General features: G+C 50.4%; 1 protein-coding gene across 1 annotated transcript in view; it reads left to right on the top strand.

Moving 5' to 3' along the window:
* The window catches only part of SLIT3 (slit guidance ligand 3), a 611310-nt gene that overhangs the window by 502964 nt on the left and 88499 nt on the right, over positions 1–19847 (top strand). Inside the window, exons 13-15 of the mRNA XM_004271979.2 lie at positions 7200–7343; positions 8799–8962; positions 18854–19004. Coding sequence (XP_004272027.2) covers positions 7200–7343; positions 8799–8962; positions 18854–19004 — 459 coding nt within the window. The remainder of the gene's footprint in view (positions 1–7199; positions 7344–8798; positions 8963–18853; positions 19005–19847) is intronic.

Here is a 19847-nt window from a genome sequence, read left to right on the forward strand (position 1 = left end):
TCCAGGTTTGGAATATGCTTTTGGCATTTGCAGACCAACACCGTATAAGTAGGAGGAGTAGCCTTAAACCGCTGTCTTCTGCAGACACGTGGGCAGATGTGGAGAATATAAATATCACCCAAATGAGAGCTCGGGGCCACTGAATCAATATGTGAACCACTGGCGTTACCTAGGTGATTTTGATGCAATTTATCATGAAGCCTGATTCCAGATGTTTGTGTTTTCCAAACCTTGCGGCAAAGGCTGTGAGCTCAGGGGAATCTTCTTGGAGGAGGAGATGTGGGCAAGGGCAGTAGCTACAAATGGGACCTCAGTGGTCCTCTGCCTCTGTAGCCAGAGACGGGAGCCAATAAAGAGTAAGAACAGCTGCTACAAAGTGAACCCCAACCATGTGGCCTCTTTAGGGAGACTGGGTGTGGGGGTCCTTTTCACAGGTCAGGGTGGACCTCACTTCCCTCCTGTGGCCCATCTCCCCCTATTACCTGGACCCTGAGTGAATGAGGCTACAAGCTGCTACGAGCGATGAGAGCACCTGGGACTTTCCTGGCCGGGCCAGGCCCGGTCCCCCAGCAGGACTGGAATCAGAAGAGCCCTCCTTAGCCCAGCCTGAGGACTTGTGCTATTCATTCTCCCTCCCCCCTCCTCCCGCTCCAGCTCTGAGGCTCCCAATGGCTTCTGTTTCCTGCCTTGCTTTTTCTGAAGGCCACAGCTCCTGGAGAGGATTATCTCTCCGCCGCATCGTTAGGTTGGTTACTCAATGGGCTGAGTGCTAATACCTCTTGACATGGAACATATGTGGAAGCTGAAAGGGCCCGGTGAAGGGGAGGGTGGAAAGAGGGCTGCGTAGAGCTAACACTTAGACGTAAGTTTAGAAGGTGATGTATGTGTACTCGCACTCTCCGTAATTTCCTCTGGCGGGAGCGTGGCTCTTTGCTTTCGTCTTATTGTAGAATCATCACTAAGTTAATGGGAGTGGCTACAAAAACATACTTCTACCTCCTTCCACAAGCTTCAGGCGCTTCCCACAGTCCCTTCACAGGCATGGGAGTGGGAGCAAAGGCTTTTTTTTTTTTTTTTGCGGTACACGGGCCTCTCACTGTTGTGGCCTCTCCCGTTGTGGAGCACAGGCTCCGGACGCGCAGGCTCAGCGGCCATGGCTCACGGGCCCAGCCGCTCCGCGGCATGTGGGATCTTCCCGGACCGGGGCGCGAACCCATGTCCCCTGCATCGGCAGGCGGACTCTCAACCACTGCGCCACCAGGAGAGCCTGGAGGAAAGGCTTTTAAAATAAGATAGCATGGATCCAAATCTCAACCTACCACTTACTAGTTGTGCCACTTTGGTCAAAAGTACTCAAGCTTTTTGAGTCCCAGGGGTCTCATCATCTGTCAGATGGAGATTCCATAAGTTAATATTTGTAAGGAGCTGCGCGAGTGCCTGGCCACACATAGTGCTTATTACCTGTTAGGTCATGTGGTCCCAGCTGTTCAACCTGGCCTGATCATCTCAGCCCCACCCCCGCCCAACTACCATCTCTCTTTTGTTTATATGACCTCCACGTTTCCTTTGGGAGGTGGGTCTGGGAGCCGGTGGCCCCGCAAGACGGTTGGATCTGCTTCTGGGGAAATATTGATGCACACGGGACATCCCCAACCCCTCCCCCCTCGCTGGATCCAATAACGGATCAAGCCGAGATCTAGTTGGGGGCATCAAAATTCGGAGTTTGAGCACCAGGCAGCCTCCTGAATGAGGCGAGCTGGAGCAGCCCATCTTGCATAAGGGATGCTGTTGTCTCTGCTTCGTCGCTGTCCCCTGGTCTGCCTTGAGTGAGAATTCAGGGTGAGGGGAGCACAGAGCCAAACATACCAGCTCCTAAATCAGCCGTTAGTCAACGATGCGTGAAGGTTGAGAGCCTGCTTTGCACAGGTGCAGGCCACTCAGTGAGGAGCCTGCCATTGTGCCAGTGGCAGCTTAGTGAGCATTTCAAAGAGCAATCCCGTCGCAGCACCTTGGTGCCGGGTTCTCCCTAAGAGTCAGCAGGACGCCTGATGCCTCTACACAACCAAGAGGCAAACGTCCACCTGAAGTGTGCCCAGGTGCATTCCGAAGCTAGCAAAAACAGCCACTCCCCAGAAACAGGCAACACCTTCCACCAGGCACAGGAAGGAGAAGATGGATTTTCCATGGTGGATGAGAGAGGAGCTTTGGAGTCGGACAGGCTGGAAGTTCACTGGGCAGCCTTGGTTAAATCCATCACCACTCTGACCCTCAGGTTCCTCATCAGCAAAATGAGGACAATCATAGTGGTGCTGTGAGGGTGAAAGAAAACACTACATGGAAAGTGCTTTGGAAAACCTTTGGCACGGGGCTGCACACAGAGCTGTGGTCTCTGGAGATGACGCTGCATTAGTATTAATTCACACAGCAGTTACACCACTGCTTCTCAAAGGGGAATGAACTGGGACAGATCAAGCAGGCTTGATGTAGAAAGAGGCAGAATCAATCCCTCCAGTGAAAGAGGGAGAAGGCCTATGTTCAGAACTTCTCACAGAATTGCTGAACCCCATTTCAGATAGTTGTTTACTCTCTGTTTGCTCCATCATAGGGTGGTTTTTCTTTATTTTTATTTTTTAGGGTGGTTTTTTTTAATTAATTTTTATTGGACTATGGTTGCTTTACAATGTTGTGTTAGCCTCCACCGCACAACAAAATGAATCAGCCAGACACATACAGATATCCCCTCCCTTTTGGACTTCCCTCCCGTTTAGGTTACCACAGTGCATTAGGTAGAGTTCCCTGTGCTGTACAGTATGTTCCCATCGGTTGTCTATTTTATACATAGTAACAATAATGTATATGTGTCAGTCCCAGTCTCCCAATTCCTCCCACTCCACCCCTTTCCCCCTTGGTATCCATATATTTGTTCTCTACCTCTGTGTCTCTATTTCTGCTTTGCAAATAAATCGTCTATACCATTTTTCTAGATTCCACATATATGCGTTATTATACAATATTTGCTTTTCTCTTTCTGACTTACTTCACTCTGTATGACACTCTCTAGGTCCATCCACGTCTCTACAAATGATTAGGATGTTGTTTGTTTGTTTAATTCCCCTGCAACTCTTGTCCATGTACCAGAGAGCTCAGAGATCCTTTCATGGAAGCCAGACCCAGTTGAGTAGCTGCCAACCTTCCTCCCAAAGGATAGAGGACAGAAAGACAGGCTGTTAGATGTCGCCTGTGCTGGAGATCAGTGAGGCTGTCCTCGGCATCTAAATCTGGATAAGCAGCTTAATTTTATCTCTCCCTGCACCGATGCATCTTGCCTTAGGGAGCCAAGCATCCTGGGAGAGAATAAGTGATGGGGAGACTCTGCCCTTTTGTGTTTCCTTTTGCTCCTGCATATGTGCTATCTTTGCCTCAAAATTGTGCCAGCCTGGGTTGCTTTGATGCCTTACATCTTTGCGATAACATCTCATGCTGAGAGATCTAGGAGCAATAGGGAACAAGAAAGTGGGCAGAAAAAGAAGCCTCGATAGTTCTGATGGGTGAGGAGGGTTGCCAGAGTGGCCTGCAGTTTAGATACCCTTTCAAGGCAGATCAGAGTTGCACTCCTCTCTCCCCATAGCCGTCCGCCTTATCTAGTGTCTGGCATTCCCCAGAACCACGTACAGCAATTGGGCTCATGAATCTACACTAGAGTCTCAAATCTAAATGCCTCCTCAGGCAAGGTCAGTAGAATAAACTTGTGAAGGGCATCAATAGGGAATAGTGAGGACTGTGGCAAACAGAGCATATGTCTTATCTAAAGGGGGCAGCCACCCCATGGCTGCCTCCAGTGGGCCCAGTGTTACTAGAGCTTCTGATTTTTTTCAAGAGAAAATAGAAATATGATGTGTGTGAGTGAGAGAGAGAAATGTCCCAATTTTTTTTATTGAAGTATAGTTGATTTACAATGTTGTTAGCTTCTGATGTACAGCAAAGTGATTCAGTTATACACATATATGTATATATATTCTTTTTCAATTCTTTTCCATTATGTATAGTAGTTTGTATCTGCTAATCCCAAACCCCTAATTTATCTCTCCCCACCCCACTTTCCCCTTTGGTAACCATAGTTTGTTTTCTATGTCTGTGAGTCTGTTTCTGCCTTGTAAATAAGTTCATTTGTATCATATTTTAGACTCCACATGTAAGTGATACCATATAGTTATCTTTGTCTGTCTGACTTACTTCACTTAGTATGATAATCTCTAGGTCCATCCATATTGCTGCAAATGGCATTATTTCATTCTTTTTATAACTGAGTAATATTACATTTTATATATATATATTTATAGCTGAGTAATATTACATTTTATATATATACACATTTTATATATTTTTATATAAATATATATACATTTTATATATTTTTATATAAATATATATACTTTATATATATACACATTTTATAATATATTACTCAGCTTTTTATAGCTGAGTAATATTACATTTTATATATATATATGTGTATGTGTGTGTGTGTATATATATATATATATATATATATATATATGAACATACCACATCTTCTTCATCCATTCATCTGTCGATGGACACTTAGGTTGCTTCCGTGTCTTAGCTGTTGTAAATAGTGCTGCTATGAATATTGGGGTGCATGTATCTTTTCGGATTAGCGTTTTCTCCAGATATACGCCCAGGAGTGGATCATATGGTGACTCTTTTTTTAGGTTTTTAAGGAACCTCCATACTGTTCTCCATAGTGGCTGCACCAATGTTACATTCCCACCAACAGTGTAGGAGGGCTCCCTTTTCTCCACACCCTCTCCAGCATTTGTTATTTGTAGACTTTTTAATGATGGCCATTCTGACTGATGTGAGGTGATACCTCATTATAGTTTTTTCCCAGTTTTTAACACGCTGGGAGGGCTGAATGAACAGAGTTGCATGTGGGATGTTGCAAGATGCTGCAGGGAGGATTCTATCCTCAGGTCATGAGATTGGCATTTCTGACCTGGTCTCTTTACTGATAATTCGGTATTTCCTAGCAAGATGATGCCCTCAAAAGACCCTGAACATCAAGCTTTGGAACAAATCATCTACCGCATACTTTATCTTTCTTTTTAAACAAGGGAACCAAAAAATGTGTGTGTGTGAAGGGTTCATTCCTGACCTGTGGCGACTTAGCCCTGTTGGATCCTCTCGCTATTCTCCATGTTTCTCTGTTCCATAGCAACCTCCTTGAAATACCCCCCAAAGAGAGTGATTTTGACTAAAATTTAATATACAAAGCACAGTAAATTCTTGGGGGAAATTGCTACAGAGGGGATAGACAGATGGGTGGGGTAGATGAGGCATTCAAAAAGAAGCAACTAAACCCTCCAGAGACCTAGAGTACCATAACTGCATCCAGCATGCGCCTTGGAAACGTGTAACCTGGAACAAGCCCACCAATCTCTCAGCCTCAGTTTCCTCAACTGTAACGTGCAAGGCTGGCTCTGCCCATCTGCCCAGGTTACTGTGAGAATAAAAGGCTGTCAGGAAAGCACGCTGGAAAACAGGAAATGTATTCTAGCAACGTGAGTTTTTTTTGCCACTGGGAGGCAGGAGGACATCTGTGTGAACCCTTGGGACCCTGACCGTTATTAGCCAGATTAAACGTCAGTTCTTCTTCCTCTTGTCACTGCCACAGCTGCCTGCCTCACAGGACGGGCCTGCAGCAAGGGAGTGGGGGCATGGGTCATTGAGCTCCCATGGCAGCCCCTCCGTTACCAGCTCCAATCCCCTGGACCCTGGCATCAAGAGCCTCCAGAGGCAAGCCAGCCATGATGCATCCCATGGGTCCCTCCCCGTGAGGGAAACTCTGAGCCAGCGTTGAAAAGAGAAATTTTAAAAATTCCAGCTTTTTGCGGGTTAGTTTATTAACCCCCTCACTTGCTTTCAAGAGTGGGTGAGCAATGATTTTACATGAGGTTCAAGGGCACAGCTAGTCAGTCTAGGATCATAAAGGACATTTGTAGGACCCAAAGTGCTTGCCTTGCCAGCCCCATTCTGGAAAACACTTCCATCACCTAGGATGGACCAGCATTTCACCAGAAACTCAGCTTCCTTTTATGCCTTTTTTTTTCTTTTTTTGGTTTTGGTTGGCCGGGGCGGGTCTGAAGAACTAAAACCATAGCAGAACGGGGTCCCTCGTGGATAGGAAGGCTGACCCTGGGGGATAGGTGTCACCTTAGAGGAGAGTGACCCCCTGGATTTGCACATGGAGTTGAGTGTATTTCTTAATAAATGCTTGTGCTAAGCACTAGGAATAAAGGGAGGAATAAAATAATGTCATTTGTACCATAATAGAACTTACCGTCTTGGGTGGGAGGCAAATGATAAACAAGAAAACAAACAAGTATCCTCTAACCATGAATTGAGAGAAATGCTACGAAGGAAATAAATAGGGGGCTATGAGAGACAATAGTAGGGGTCGTACTGGAGATGAGGGGGTCAGGGCAGGCCTCTCTGAGGAGCTGACGTTTGGGCTCAGATACAGAGGAGGAGAAGGAATCACGTTATGAAAGGGATAAAGAGCGTGTTCAGAACATGCGTGGTGTATTTGCGGAATCACGCGGGACTCCATCCATGTGTGTGTTTGTGTTTCTGTGTGTGTGTGAGAGAGAGAAAGGATGTGTATGTGTGTGTGTGTTTATGTGTGAGAGAGAGAGAAAGGATGTGTATGTGTGTGCACACATGCCTACCCACGGCTGTATTTTTTCTGGGACGATGACCTATAACTTTCATCAGTTTTCCAACGGGATCAGTGATCCAAAAGAACTCTAAGGAATTTTCTGAATCAAAATTACCCTTAGTCAATCAGCTAAAGCATCCAAATAATTGTGCCAAATGATTTTTTTTTTTTTTGAGTCCTGGAAGCTCTGCATGCTAAAGCAGAAAGTGGAGCACACAGGGTGGCATTTCGGGTCTCCCTCCGAGAGCACGGGTGCAGGGCAAGTCTCCAAGTGATCGGTGTGCGACACAGCATCCGTGGTGACCGGGTGCAGGAGTGCCTGGACGTGTCCGGAGGTTCGGTGGCCACAGGCATGCAAGTCCCTCTCTTTCTCTGCTGAGGGCCGGAGCCCCTGCTGTAAGGAGAGCACTGCGGGTCATCACGAGGATTAGTGAGTCACCAGCCTCTCTCCTGCCCGCAGGCTCCTCAATGCCAACAAGATCAACTGCCTGCGGGTGAACACGTTTCAGGACCTGCAGAACCTCAACCTGCTCTCCCTGTACGACAACAAGCTTCAGACCATCAGCAAGGGGCTCTTTGCCCCTCTGCAGGCCATCCAGACGCTGTGAGTATGCCCCCTCGAGTGCCAGCGCGTGCCCAGGCAGCCGGCAACCCCAAACACGTAGTCGCAGAGAACACTCAAAATGAAGGCAGAGTGAGCACGTCCAGGAGGAATCCTGGAGCCCGCAGCGAGAACGGGATATTAATAATAGCACTAGCTTGGGACCTCCCTGGCGGTCCAGTGGTTAAGGATCTGCGCTTTTAATGCAGGGGGCGTGGGTTTGATCCCTGCTCAGGGAACTACCATTTCCACATGCTGCATGGCTTGCCCAAGAAAAAAACAATTTTTAAAAAAATCATAATAGGGCTAGCTCACTAATCACTCACACCGTGCTCCGCGCCCCACTGGGTGATTTCCCTGTATCCAAACAGTTACGCCTCACAACAGCCCTAGGAGGTGGGTGCTTTTGTGATCCCCCATTTCTATGTGAGGAAACCAGAGGCACGGAGAAGTTCAGTAACTTATTCAAGGTTGCACAGCTAGGAAGAAGCAGGATTTGAAGCCAGGCCGAGTGGCTGCTCACCTGCTCTTTTAACCACGGTGGCCACTGTATTCTGAGCAGGCTTCATCTCCATAACCCGTTCCTGCCCACCAACACCCACAAAACCAAGCCTCTGGTCCAGGCACACTGTACCAGAACACGGGAGTATTTCAACACCCTCGTTAGGGAACAGTTCCTCGCTCCCAAGCACTGCAGACGTTCATAAATAGTTCCGTTAGATAGATGACACCTGAGTGCAGATCTCAGCCTGTGTTTTGGATGGCTCCACCCCTCAGCTTAGACCCTAGCTCCAGCCCCGGGCCTGACCATGAGCCTGGGGGCTTCTGGAGCCCTCCTGAGTCATCTGGCACTTACTGCCCCTGTAGCCAGAGATGGGAGCCAGTAAAGGGTAAGAGCAGCTGCTACACATTGAACCCCGACCACGTGCTGAGCGCTGAGTGTGGTGCTTTGGCCAGTTTTCTCACTGAGCCGGGGGAAGCCAGGCCCATGGTGTTGTTGCCCTTGTGATGCTGAGGATGGTAAGAACAAAACCCGCTACTATAAATGGAACACCCACCCTGTGCCCGACACCATGCCAGCTGCTATATGCACCGGGTGTTCCTGAGCTTGGAGAAATAAAATTCAGTCTGCTCTCAGCATAAACCCTAAGCCTGCAACTTTCATTGCCCTTCAAAATTGGCGTGCGTGAGATTGGAGATGATCAGGGGTGGGTCCTGACCCGGGTGGGGAGAGTAAGGAAGGCTGATTCCCCAGGCGGGATGCCAGCTGCCCCTGTGACTGTCTTTTGCAGACAGCAGACCTCAGGCCCCCTCTCCAGGTCTTGTCTGAGAGCACCTCCCCGAGGCCTCCTGGGGCGATGAAGGAGGGAGCCTGGCACCGGAGCCTAGCAGCAGGCAGGGAGGTGGCGGAACGTGGCACCAGGGGTCCCATCTGATTAACTCCCGTCCCTCTCGCAGCCACTTAGCCCAAAACCCATTTGTGTGCGACTGCCACTTGAAGTGGCTGGCCGACTACCTCCAGGACAACCCCATCGAGACCAGCGGGGCCCGCTGCAGCAGCCCGCGCCGGCTGGCCAACAAGCGCATCGGCCAGATCAAGAGCAAGAAGTTCCGCTGCTCAGGTAATCAGCTTATGGGGCAGGGCCCCACCTTCCGACTCCGAGTGCAGCAGCCCCGGAGAGGCCAGTAATCCAATCTGGAGGACAGCGCGCGCTGTAACGGCTCCTGGGGATCATCTTTGCAAATTAAATTGGGGAAATTCAGTTAGCCCTGCAGAAAACCAATTAGCTTATGGATTTAAAATAAAACACGCACACACAATAAAAGCATTGTGGGGAGGAAGGCGGGTGATTTGGGGAGAGACAGAACCCAGGCAGCAGCACAGCTCCCGAGATAGGTGGAAATGAGGGGCTGAGGCAGCCTGGACACATGCGATCTTGAGAGGCCGTGATTGATTTATTTTGTATCGTTAGTTTCCAAATCACGCTCCCCAAGTGGCAGATAGAGAAATAAATATACCCCAGGCCAGGCTGCAGGAAGCATGGAGCCTTGGGGGCCTCCTCTCCCCCTCTATGGCCACCTTCGGTACAGCCCTTGGACCACAGTGTATTCTAGGTTTCACAGACGTTTTTGCTGTCTCCTCCACCCCAGATGGGTGCCTTCTGATCATGGAGAGAACAGCAAAGAGTGTTGCTCAGAAAGAAAGCAAAGCCTTGCTCTCTAGTTCCCAAGCTCTCTCCAGAAACCTTCCTCCCTACCGCACCCAGAAATGAAATGGGGAGGGGGCTTGGTGAATGGCGGGGGAATTCTCAGCTCATCTTGGAAAGAGAACTTGCTCTCCATGACGCAAGAACTGGATGAACAGGCAGTTAAAAATGACTATCGTTTGTGTTGTTTGCTACTGGAAAAAAATCACCAAGCTGCTTTGTGCTCCCAATGGTGAGACGTTGATAGTATGATGTAGTGAGATGGGGTGAAGCCAGCCCTCACAATCTGTGTGTCAGCAGGAACTGTTCTTCTCTCCCTGCCCGGAGCATCTTGTGTAGGTGGGTTTTCCTGGGGAGAAGGCTAGTGTCGGCCCTAGTCGCCGGGAGAAGACCGGCAGGCAGACCTCCACTTCTTTCACGTTGTTCTTGACCTCAAAGTCAGATTCTTCAGTCCATGCCTCCAGGATGATCAGCCTGAGCTGTTTTATTTTTTTCACCGGAAGCAAATACCTTGAGAGGGCTTGGAGGGACCCCGGGGACTTTGCGGCAGTCTGAGACATTGATCTCAATTTGCCTTCCCCAGAATAACAATGTCAGTTACGAGAGCAGCTCCTTGCCGCCGATGAGCACTGTGCTCAGGGCTTCTAGTTTGACTCGGTTTTCCCAATAGTCCTGTGAGACGAGCAGGAGAGGTCCCCTTGCTGCAGCAGAGGGAGCTGAGGGGGCACCCCGTGGTCACAGCAAGCAAACGGTAAAGGCAGGCTCGGACCCCAGGTCTGGCTCACCCCTCAACACCACGCGGCATGTAGAAGAGAAGGGCCATTGGGGAAGGAGGTCCAGCTGCTTGGATGACTTCCTTCCCCAGCCTCATGGCCCCGCCCCCAACCTCAGGCCCTGAACTCTTTCCTTAAGTTCCCTCTTGGGGCCGCAGCATCTCAGGGAGGAAAATGCTCTCCCAGCCCAGAGCTGTGCCCTGAGGCACAACCGTCTTGTCCCCGGGGCCCTTTCCTCATGACTTACACCTCTTGTTCCTTCTGCCTCCTCTCTTCCTACCCATGTCTGGCTGGGGCTGAGTTAATTACCTCTAACAGCAGTTGTGCCCAAGAAGAGGGGTGATAAGAGGCCGAGGAGGGCAGGGTGCCGTCTGCCAACCCTGATCCCTCAGTCTGGAGGCTGGTGGTGGGGTGGTCCCATCATGATCTCTAGATCCCGACTGATGCCAAGGCCCTGGGGCATAGGGTGGGGATGGAATCAGCCCAGGGATCAGCCATTGCCTCGGAATGACGGTAGGCTGGGTTTGGGGATGGGGTACCGACAGAAGTAAGTAGGAGAAAGAGGAAAACAGCCAGTAGACCTAGAAACAGTAGAGCTTAGCTCTAGCTCTAGATCTGCCACTACCTACCTATCTTTGCACTGGAGGAACCCTGGCTTCTTTTCCTATGTGGGGTAGGAATGATTTTCCTGACATTTTAAAAAGACACAAATAAGGAAAAGGGACAGGGTTTCTTGATTGACCCTGTCTAAAAAAATTTTTATACATCAATACTAAACAGAAAGATTATTCCTATAAAGGTAGGGAAAGTTAGAGCTGTGACGATCCTAACATATAACATTCTATATGCTCTTATTTTATGTAGCTACAGACAAGAGAGGTCAAGAGAGCTAGCTACTGGTGCACTCGAAAGGCCTTGGCTTTGAGAGGCACTGGGGCCCAGACCTGCTTAGCATTGAGGGATGCAGAAGCCATATCTCTAAAGCTCTGTGTTTCCAGGAAGCTCAAGAAGAAAGAAGGAGGGGCAGGTGACACGTACTGGATTTGACAGATAATAAGTCTGCTTTTTACTTTCCCCTAAAAGCACTCCCATTGCAAAGACAGCTGATGTAATTAGGAGCCAATTTGAGGGCTGCTTTTGCAACGCATAGAGCTCCTCCTTAGGCTGGGCATCTGGCTTCCCAGCTGCACTGTGTCTGCCTCTATCAGCTGTATCCGCTGCCCTGGGCAGCAAGATCGGGTTAGAGGTGAATGCTGCCGGCTGGGGTAATCTGACCATCAGATTAAAGCCTCCTCAAAAGGCACCATCTGGCTGCCTGAGACCCCAAGCCTGTCCTCGGGGGAGCCCTTGGCGGTTGCAAAATGCTGTCTGCCTTCCGTTATGCCTCCCCCACTGTTGTGTGGAGATCCAGCTGGCAAGAAGAAACGGGTGGTGAAGAGTACAGGGTGGTGTAACCCCTGTCCTCATCTGTACAAAGATGGCAAAGAGTAAGACACCTCTCAGGGAATCACAAAACTTTAGAGCCCCCAGAGATTACCCAGTCCATGCTAGAGAGGAAGAAAATGAGGTTCACGCAGCAGGAAGTCTTATCTAAGATTATAGAGTGGTATTTTCAGGACAAGATGTGTAACCCAGGACTTCTGATATACTGAGAAGTTTCTTGATAACTTTCTCCTGGCCCCCTCCATTTCTTTCTGTTGAAGGAAACCAAACAGAAGGAGGGGAATTTTAAAGCTTGGGGACAGGGGCACGAAAGGGCTGGATTTTCCCTGCACTGGTGCTGAGGACCTGATCCAACTTGAATACGAAATCCCCAAACCAGAGTGTTCGCAGAGCCCTGCCTGTCCGGAGGCGCTCAAAGCAGAGTGGAGTCTAAATTATAGTGGCCAGCTCTAGCTGGTCGGATGGGAGGGCTTAGCAAGAGGTGGAGCCAGATCCGGAGCTGTGGAGTGACTTGGACTAACCAGTCAGTCGTCACAGATAACCTATACACGTCGATATGCTATCACCACCTTGCCCCAAAAACACACTGTGGAGGAACGGTGACCCCGTCGCTCCTGTCAGAGGGCAGGGCAGTGAGGGTCCCAGTCTGGTCTCTTCAAGATGCCCTGACTCTGGTCTCTTCAAGATGCACACATCTCTTCATGGCTTGGGTGGAAATTCATAAAAACGGCCGCTGACCTTTTGCAGATAAGGGTGTAAAGGCTGGGCACCCTCCCTGGACCCATGGCATCAAGAACAACCGGTTGTTGGTCTCCCCAGCCCGCTCCATGATTTACAGTCATGGCGGAAGTCAGGAAGGACCCTAGAATCCGGTATCTTCCACTTTCTTTGCTTTTCTTAGTTTGAAAGAGCCATCTTGTCATGATCATTGTGACTGTGGGTTTCTCAGTCCCAAACCCAGGGCCCTGGGGCTTCCCCAACTTTCTCCCTGCTAGGAACATGGATTTTCTCTCAATGTCACACCCCTTCTCTACTACACCTTGATTGATCTGTGAGGAACATCTGTCAGCCAGGGGTTTCTGGGGGCCTTGAAGGATACTGAGGAGACATCAGAGGGACTTTTTCTAAAGAAGAGCATTGCAGCTTTGCTAGACCCCTAGGAACCATGACCTGTCTCTTTACTGAAGGCGCCGGGGGAACAGCCTGTCCTGGAACCACTCTGCTATGGGATGGGCCCTAGGCAGCAGAGAATGCAGAAGATGCTTCTGCTAAGTTGGACGTCTTGGCACATCTAACAGTGTGATTGAATGGGGTTCAGAGGCTCAGTTCAGGCCTGCGAAACGATCCCAGACATTTGTGGTCATAATTCCCCTTGGGAAGGATCTGTTCTACCCTGATACTCCTGAGTAGGGATGTCCAGTGGCCTCCCACCCGTTCTTCTCCCTTCCTCCTGTGTCTCCCCGGGGGCGGGGTGTGAAGGGCGGTAGGGCTCCCGTCTCCGGACGTGTTCCTGTGGAACCCCGCTCTCGGTACTAATCACGCTCAGTGGGGGCCTGCTCCGGCTTCCGCTTCTCCACGCTGCTTCCTCTGAGCGCTCCTGTCCTCTCTCTGACGCTGCTTCCTGACCTTGACTCTGACCAGTCGCCGCGGGGCTTTCCTTTGTGCTTGATCTAACCATGTGGTGGAACGATGGAAACGGAACATGGTTCTGTCAAGCACCGCGGAAAGCACCGCGCTCTCCTGCAGCATGGCCCGCCACCGCTGGACACCTCTTCTCTGCCCTGGAGCACCGCAGCCCACCACCCGCCAGGCCCGCCTCTCTCGGTCCAGCCTCACGAAGGGTGGGGGGGTGGGAGTCTCGAAGGATTCACAGAACACCTCCAACTCCAGGTAGCAGATCTGGGCTGAAATAGGGATGGGGCAGCATAAGGGGGACAAGCTGAGATCTGCGTCCACGTCTCTATCCCAGATGGAGTTGCCATCCCCCAAATCTAGTCTGGATGCCAGCCAAGTGGTAAAGTAGCTAGGTCTAGCTCAGACACCACTGTTTTTCTTCTTGAAGAGAGCACGTATGCCCAAGGCGTATGCCCTTTGTTTCATGGAAGAGTCCCAGCCCAAGGTCATTTTCCCACGTGGCAGTTAACTCAAAGCTCACACTGCTGGTACCCACCCTCCACCTACCGTCTTTATTGGAAGCATTAGGACTTAATGTGAGCATGAGAATGATGAAACTGCCATGAGTCTGAGACACTGGATGTAACCTGAGGCTCCTTCTGGAACTGACCCCCTCTCCTCACAAGTACTTTGGTCCCCGTGCAGCCTAAAGTCCAAGCTGTCTCCTTGACCTTCCAAGCACAGCTAACATGAGGCGAAAGTGCTGGGCTCCTCAGCGGTGCTAGCTCCGTGCCATGTGGGGTCTGTGCGGAAGCCCACTGCCTCTGATAATAAAGAGAGGGGCGTCTCGGCACCTCCCGTGCTGCTTATTTCTTGATAAATCCTAGACCCAGTGTCACCGGAAGATTGTGCTGTTGGTTCATGCCGTGGAATGTGTGTGCTGTCCCATGTGAGAGAGGGCCCTGGCTTGAGCCAGGAGCCGGGCTCTGGGCTTCCATGGCGATGTGTGACTCTCACTGTCTCCTCTCTCTTGGGTTACCCCTCAGAGCCAGGGCCCCAGCCATTGCTGAGGAATGGAAAGTCCTGTTTACCTCTCTGAATTCTTTTCTCACGTGCTTACTATAGACCGGGTGCTGAGCTAGTTTACATCATTACCTTGTTTAATTTTCACAACAACCCTATAAGTCCCATTCTGTAGATGAGAACATTGAGGCTCAGAGAGGCCAGCTAACTTGCCCAGGGTCACTGGACTCCAGCATGGCTGCCCTTTACGATTGTACTCCTCAGCTTTCCCAGCTGCGGACAGGCCCCTGGCCTTGAGTTATGAAATCAGAAAGACCTTGACTTGACTCGATAGGGAGTTGAAAAAAATAACACTCCCTTTCAAACTTCCTTCTGTTAATAGGAAAAGACTTGAGCAAGCATCCCTGTTTACATGGCTCCTCCCCTCCAGCATGAATATACCAAGACCCATTTGGTACAGAACAAGTCCTCGGGCCTAGAGAAATTTTCTTTCCCTCTGAACAGAGAGGGCGTTCTGAGTTCCTCGGCACTGCCGCCACCGTGCCAGGGCCAGGCCTTCGGGAGCGGGTCCACAGGGTGCCCTTCCACGGGTGCCTCCCTGGTCCTCCGGCAGCTGGCTGTGACCAGGCAGTGACCGGCTGCAGGCCATGGCCATTTCCCTCTGCTTCCAGGCAGATAGCTGCATTCATGTTAGACTCTGACAGGGAGAACTTACTAGGACAGCTGCCTGCCCAACCAGTCTCCAAACTCCTGGTAAACAATTGGTGTTTTCCAGCCAACTGGTGTCTGGTCACCTGGCCTTTGCCGACGAGTGGATAACTGTGAACCTAGCAATGTTCTCTTGATTCCATTCATGACCTATAACCTTTGCTTGTCCTTTCAAGCTGAAGAGCCCCGGCAGGCCTCCTACTCCCCCCGCAGTTCCTCTTTCTGCTCCTTTCCTCCTTCTTTCATCCCGCCCACCTTAGGGGTATTGGAGGTAGAAGAGGAGAACTCTGGACACGTGCGTTGGCAGGTCCTTGGTGCTCTGATAACCGTGCATCTGTGACTTCCATTAAACAAACTGGTTGCCCAGAGGATGATGCAAAATGCAGACTGCTAGTGACAGCAGCCATCCTGGGCCCAGCGCTGGCCTCTGCAGCCAAGTCCATCCAAAGGATGGGAGCTTTGACTCCCCACCTGCCCCAAGCCCCTGATCATCCAAACATTACATACATCCTTTCCTGGGAAGTGGCGGCAGGGCAGGGATTCATAATAAAACCGCATTGCTGTGGATTTCCACTCCCCTGGTCTATTGAAGTTTCTCTGTGCTCACGTCCCAAGTGTCGTCGTTCTGAGCTGCCCACCAAGGAGGAGGAGGGCTACGGGGGCAGGAGCAGGGGAGATGCCAGGTGACATCAGCTCTCCCAAGACCCATTTCAGCCGGCGTCTAGTTTTATGGCCCTTGTTCAAATCCTCCGAGATCTCTCCTGTCTGAACTCCCCTAAAGAGAAGAAGCAACGGCCTATTTCAGTTACTTCTCTCCTACTAAGTATTTCTGGCAGTGACAAATATGCATTGAGATTGAAATTGACTTTTAAAGCTCTGGAAAAGTTAAAAATACTTTGGGGTAGTTATGAGCATTAGGCATAACAAATGGCTCCGAGGAACCCTGAGTAGTTTGGGTAATGAAATATGAAGTGATGGAGCCTGGCATCTCAGGCTGGCTCCGACTGGGGAACGCACTCTTTCAGTGTTGTACGTACGCCGTATTAACATTTCTGGCCCCACTCATATAAAATACCAAACTCCGACCCCCTCGTTATTACAAACCAGGGCAATAACCAAAACAGCAGGGGGAAAAATGTTGGAAAGAACACATTAGTCCATCGAATCTAATTGCAAAATCATTTCATTAAAATGGGTCAGCGGCTCCATTGCACAGGTCGGCCAGTTATAATCTAAGTATACTGCAGAGAGCGATTCCTGCTAACTACAGACGCTCTCACCTTGATTGAAACGAAAACGCATTTAATCGGCGGCTGTCCCCAGCCGCAGCCCAGCCGGTGCACGTCTTCAGGCTCATCGTGTTAGCGAGCAAACTGTGCTCCCTCCTGTCTTTCTGGCTTTGATCACTCAGGGTTCCTCCGCTTTGCAAGGATCCCATCCTAGACGCCTTCTCAAAGGAAAAATACGTGCATATGTACGAAAAGCCCCTTCACACCGTCACCGTGGGGAATGAGAGAGGGTTGTTATCTAGCAGGGTTTGCGCAATGAAATTCATCCAGGACTCAGCACGCTGATGCGTCGGCGGTGGGGGGCCAGAAACAGCCCAGGTCAGAGTCATTCAGTGGGACGGATGCTGACAAGCCAAGGGCAAGGAATTTGCATAACGCACTGGACCAGGGAGCCGCCCAGAACACCTGGGATACCTGCTTGGATTTCGCTCACACAAGCCTGCGGGTGGAAAGTGAGATGGAGGAGGGGAATGGGGAAGGAGCAAAGGGGGAAAGAGACAGGTCCAGGCCTTGACCTTCTGTTTTAGGTGGATGATGTCACTTCAGAATCAGAGACCCACCGAGTCCATCCCCAATCAGGCATTACCACGGAGAGAAAACGTGAGGAGTGAGAAACCAAGAGGGCAGTGGAGACATCTGCTTCCTGTCTCCCTGCAGCCCACTGAGGGAAAATGCCATTCAGTTCACCTCCACCAACTTGACTTTATGATCATTCCTAGGTCTGGGATTAAGGTTTTGTCCAAAAGCACATCTGCAGTAAAGCAAAGTATTAGTCACATGGGCCCTGGCAGCAGCCTGCCTGGGTTCGTTTCTCTACCACGTCCTGAGTGACCTGCAGGCCTCAGTTTCCTCATCGATAACATGGAGTCATACTAGCCTCAGAGTGTTGTGAAGGTTTAATGGGCTCACCCTTTTGAAGTTCAAAGAACAGTGCCCTGCTTGTGATCCACGCTCAGTACACATCAGCTATCGTCACTCACTACGCCGATGTTTTAACGGCTTCTGACATGCCAAGTGTTCCACCAGGTGCCCCAGAAAATTGAATCACAAACATCTGTACAACTCTTGACCCTTTTCCAGAGGCTCTCCACCACCTTGATCTTCCTCAAATCTTCACAGCCCCTGTGAGATAGGGGCAATGTATGTGATTCCCGTTTTACACGTGGAGAGATTGAGGCTAGTAAGTGGCAAAGCCTGGGCAAATCCACGCCTTCTATTGCTAAAACCTCTGTACTGCAGATGCCCCGTTCTGCTCCTAATACACATAAGATGGCCAAGGTCCACCTCAACTAGCCAGGCAAACAAATGACCTTCACGTTCTCTGCAACACTGCAGAAATACGCATGTATGGAACAATTTATGTGCTAAGGACACCCCATTTATGCACTGGACAGATGTGAGCCGAGCTCTCGTGCCCGGCATTGTGCCGAGGAACCGCTGAGGGTGAAAATAAAAGAGACCCGACCCCCATCAACTAGCTCGTGTCTGATAGGAGAACCAGAGCTTCCCTTTTATTTCGGGCAAGGTTTGTGGTCTCACAGAGGTTCGCCCAGGTGCCAGGGGATCATTTCTGATCATTAAAGCAGCTCCTCGGGGCATCTCTCAGGACGGCGCATCATTGGCCCTGTTACCATCACTGTGTACGTAACCTCCAGAAAAATTCGATTTCAAACATTAATCTTAGCTCCAACTCCCTTTAGCTCATTGGAACTGGCTTTTCACTGTAGTTAAACAGAGCTTCCTCTCAAAGGCAGCAGGTACATCTAACCCTCGCAAGAGTTGTACTTGTCTTTACAGTGTTTTCCATTTGCATTCATCACCAATATTTTTTTAAAAGAATTATCAGGCAACCCTGAGCCAAAATCCCAAATGTTAAGGCAGTGGGCTTCAATTCCCCAGGACCCCAACCCTCCTGATTGCTTCCCAATCATGAAACCGGGTGTCAAGGGTATTGATTGCCACGTGCTGGGCCCCCTTTATCGTTTCATTACCTGCTTTGTCCCTGAAGACAACTCAGTGTATGACCCTCTTCCCTGACCTCATTCCCACCCCTGGCATAGCTCCCATCAAAACCCATCAAAATCTCTTCATTTGGATTTTCATGAATATGTAGAGGGCCCATGGATCATGGACATCATGGACTAAGTACCCCCCGTAAATCGTAGACCAAATTCTGTACGGGGACCTCAAAAAGGTCCATGACCCACAGAAACTTAAGAGCCCACGGAGCTTGTGACATTAGATGGAAAGTGATGAATGACAAAGACCAAAGGGAGAGCAAGCAGACTGGAGGCTAGGGTGCGGGGAAGGCAGAGCAAGGTGGCCAAGAAATGAGGGCAATGCTGCCTCTGTCACTGGGCCATCCCCCCGCCCCGTGTCTCCCCATCTCCAGTGCCCACAACCTCGCCCCATGCCGGACCGGCTGCCACTGACGCCCCCTCTTTGGCGCCCCCCAGGCTCGGAGGATTACCGCAGCAGGTTCAGCAGCGAGTGCTTCATGGACCTCGTGTGCCCGGACAGGTGCCGCTGCGAGGGCACCATCGTGGACTGCTCCAACCAGAAGCTGGCCCGTGTCCCAAGCCACCTCCCCGAATACGTCACCGACCTGTGAGTGCTGCCCAGGCGGGAGCCCCTGCACGTCCCCACGCCCAGTCTCCCTCAGCCAGCCAGGGTGGGTGTGGGCTCCTAGAGGTGGCCCCCTCCCAGCTCAGTCACCTGGGTGTTCCTTGGTGTCCCGTGCGTCCCGGGACGAGGGCAGACTCCCCCAGGCATCCGCGGGGGACAGCTTGCTCACAAATAAAGACAGCTCATTCATTCTATTGATACAAAGATTTTCCAAACACCCGCTGTGAGCCAGGCACTGTGCCAGGCCCACCCTTTTCCATGGTGAACTAAGCAGACCACCCCTCCTAGCCCCTAGGAAGCTTACAACATAACCGGAAAGATGGATAGCGCATAAATGACTGTCCTAAAGTGAAAAAACAGCTAGAACGATCAGGTATATCGGAGCCTCTGGTTATCCATGCTAATAGAGAGGCATGTTGGTTTATCCAGAAGTGGCAGAGCTCAGAGTTACAGCATGGGGTGGGGGGCGGGGTGACGGATCTGGGCCTGACTCCTGTTGTCTCCAGTTTTCCTGAGGCTGGGCAAGTTGCTTCTCAGATCTGAGCATCAGATTCTGAGCTATAGAATAGAGGTGTTAATACCTACCTCCTACGGGGGTTACAAAGATTAGGTAAGAGGATGCGAGCACAGACTTTATCTTGAATCCTGGCATGGACTAAGCCCTACATAAATGACGGTGGTCTTTATTTATTATTATTATTATTATTATTATTATTATTATCTTTGACTCTCTCCTGCTCTCCCTGAGCTTACATGAATGTTGGGCGTGGAGTCCCTGAGCTGCCCTTAGCAGAGGGATGTGGTCAGGAAAGACCTGAGTGGCTT

The sequence above is a fragment of the Orcinus orca genome, chromosome 3, assembly GCF_937001465.1.
Source record: "Orcinus orca chromosome 3, mOrcOrc1.1, whole genome shotgun sequence".
Taxonomy (NCBI): domain Eukaryota; kingdom Metazoa; phylum Chordata; class Mammalia; order Artiodactyla; family Delphinidae; genus Orcinus; species Orcinus orca.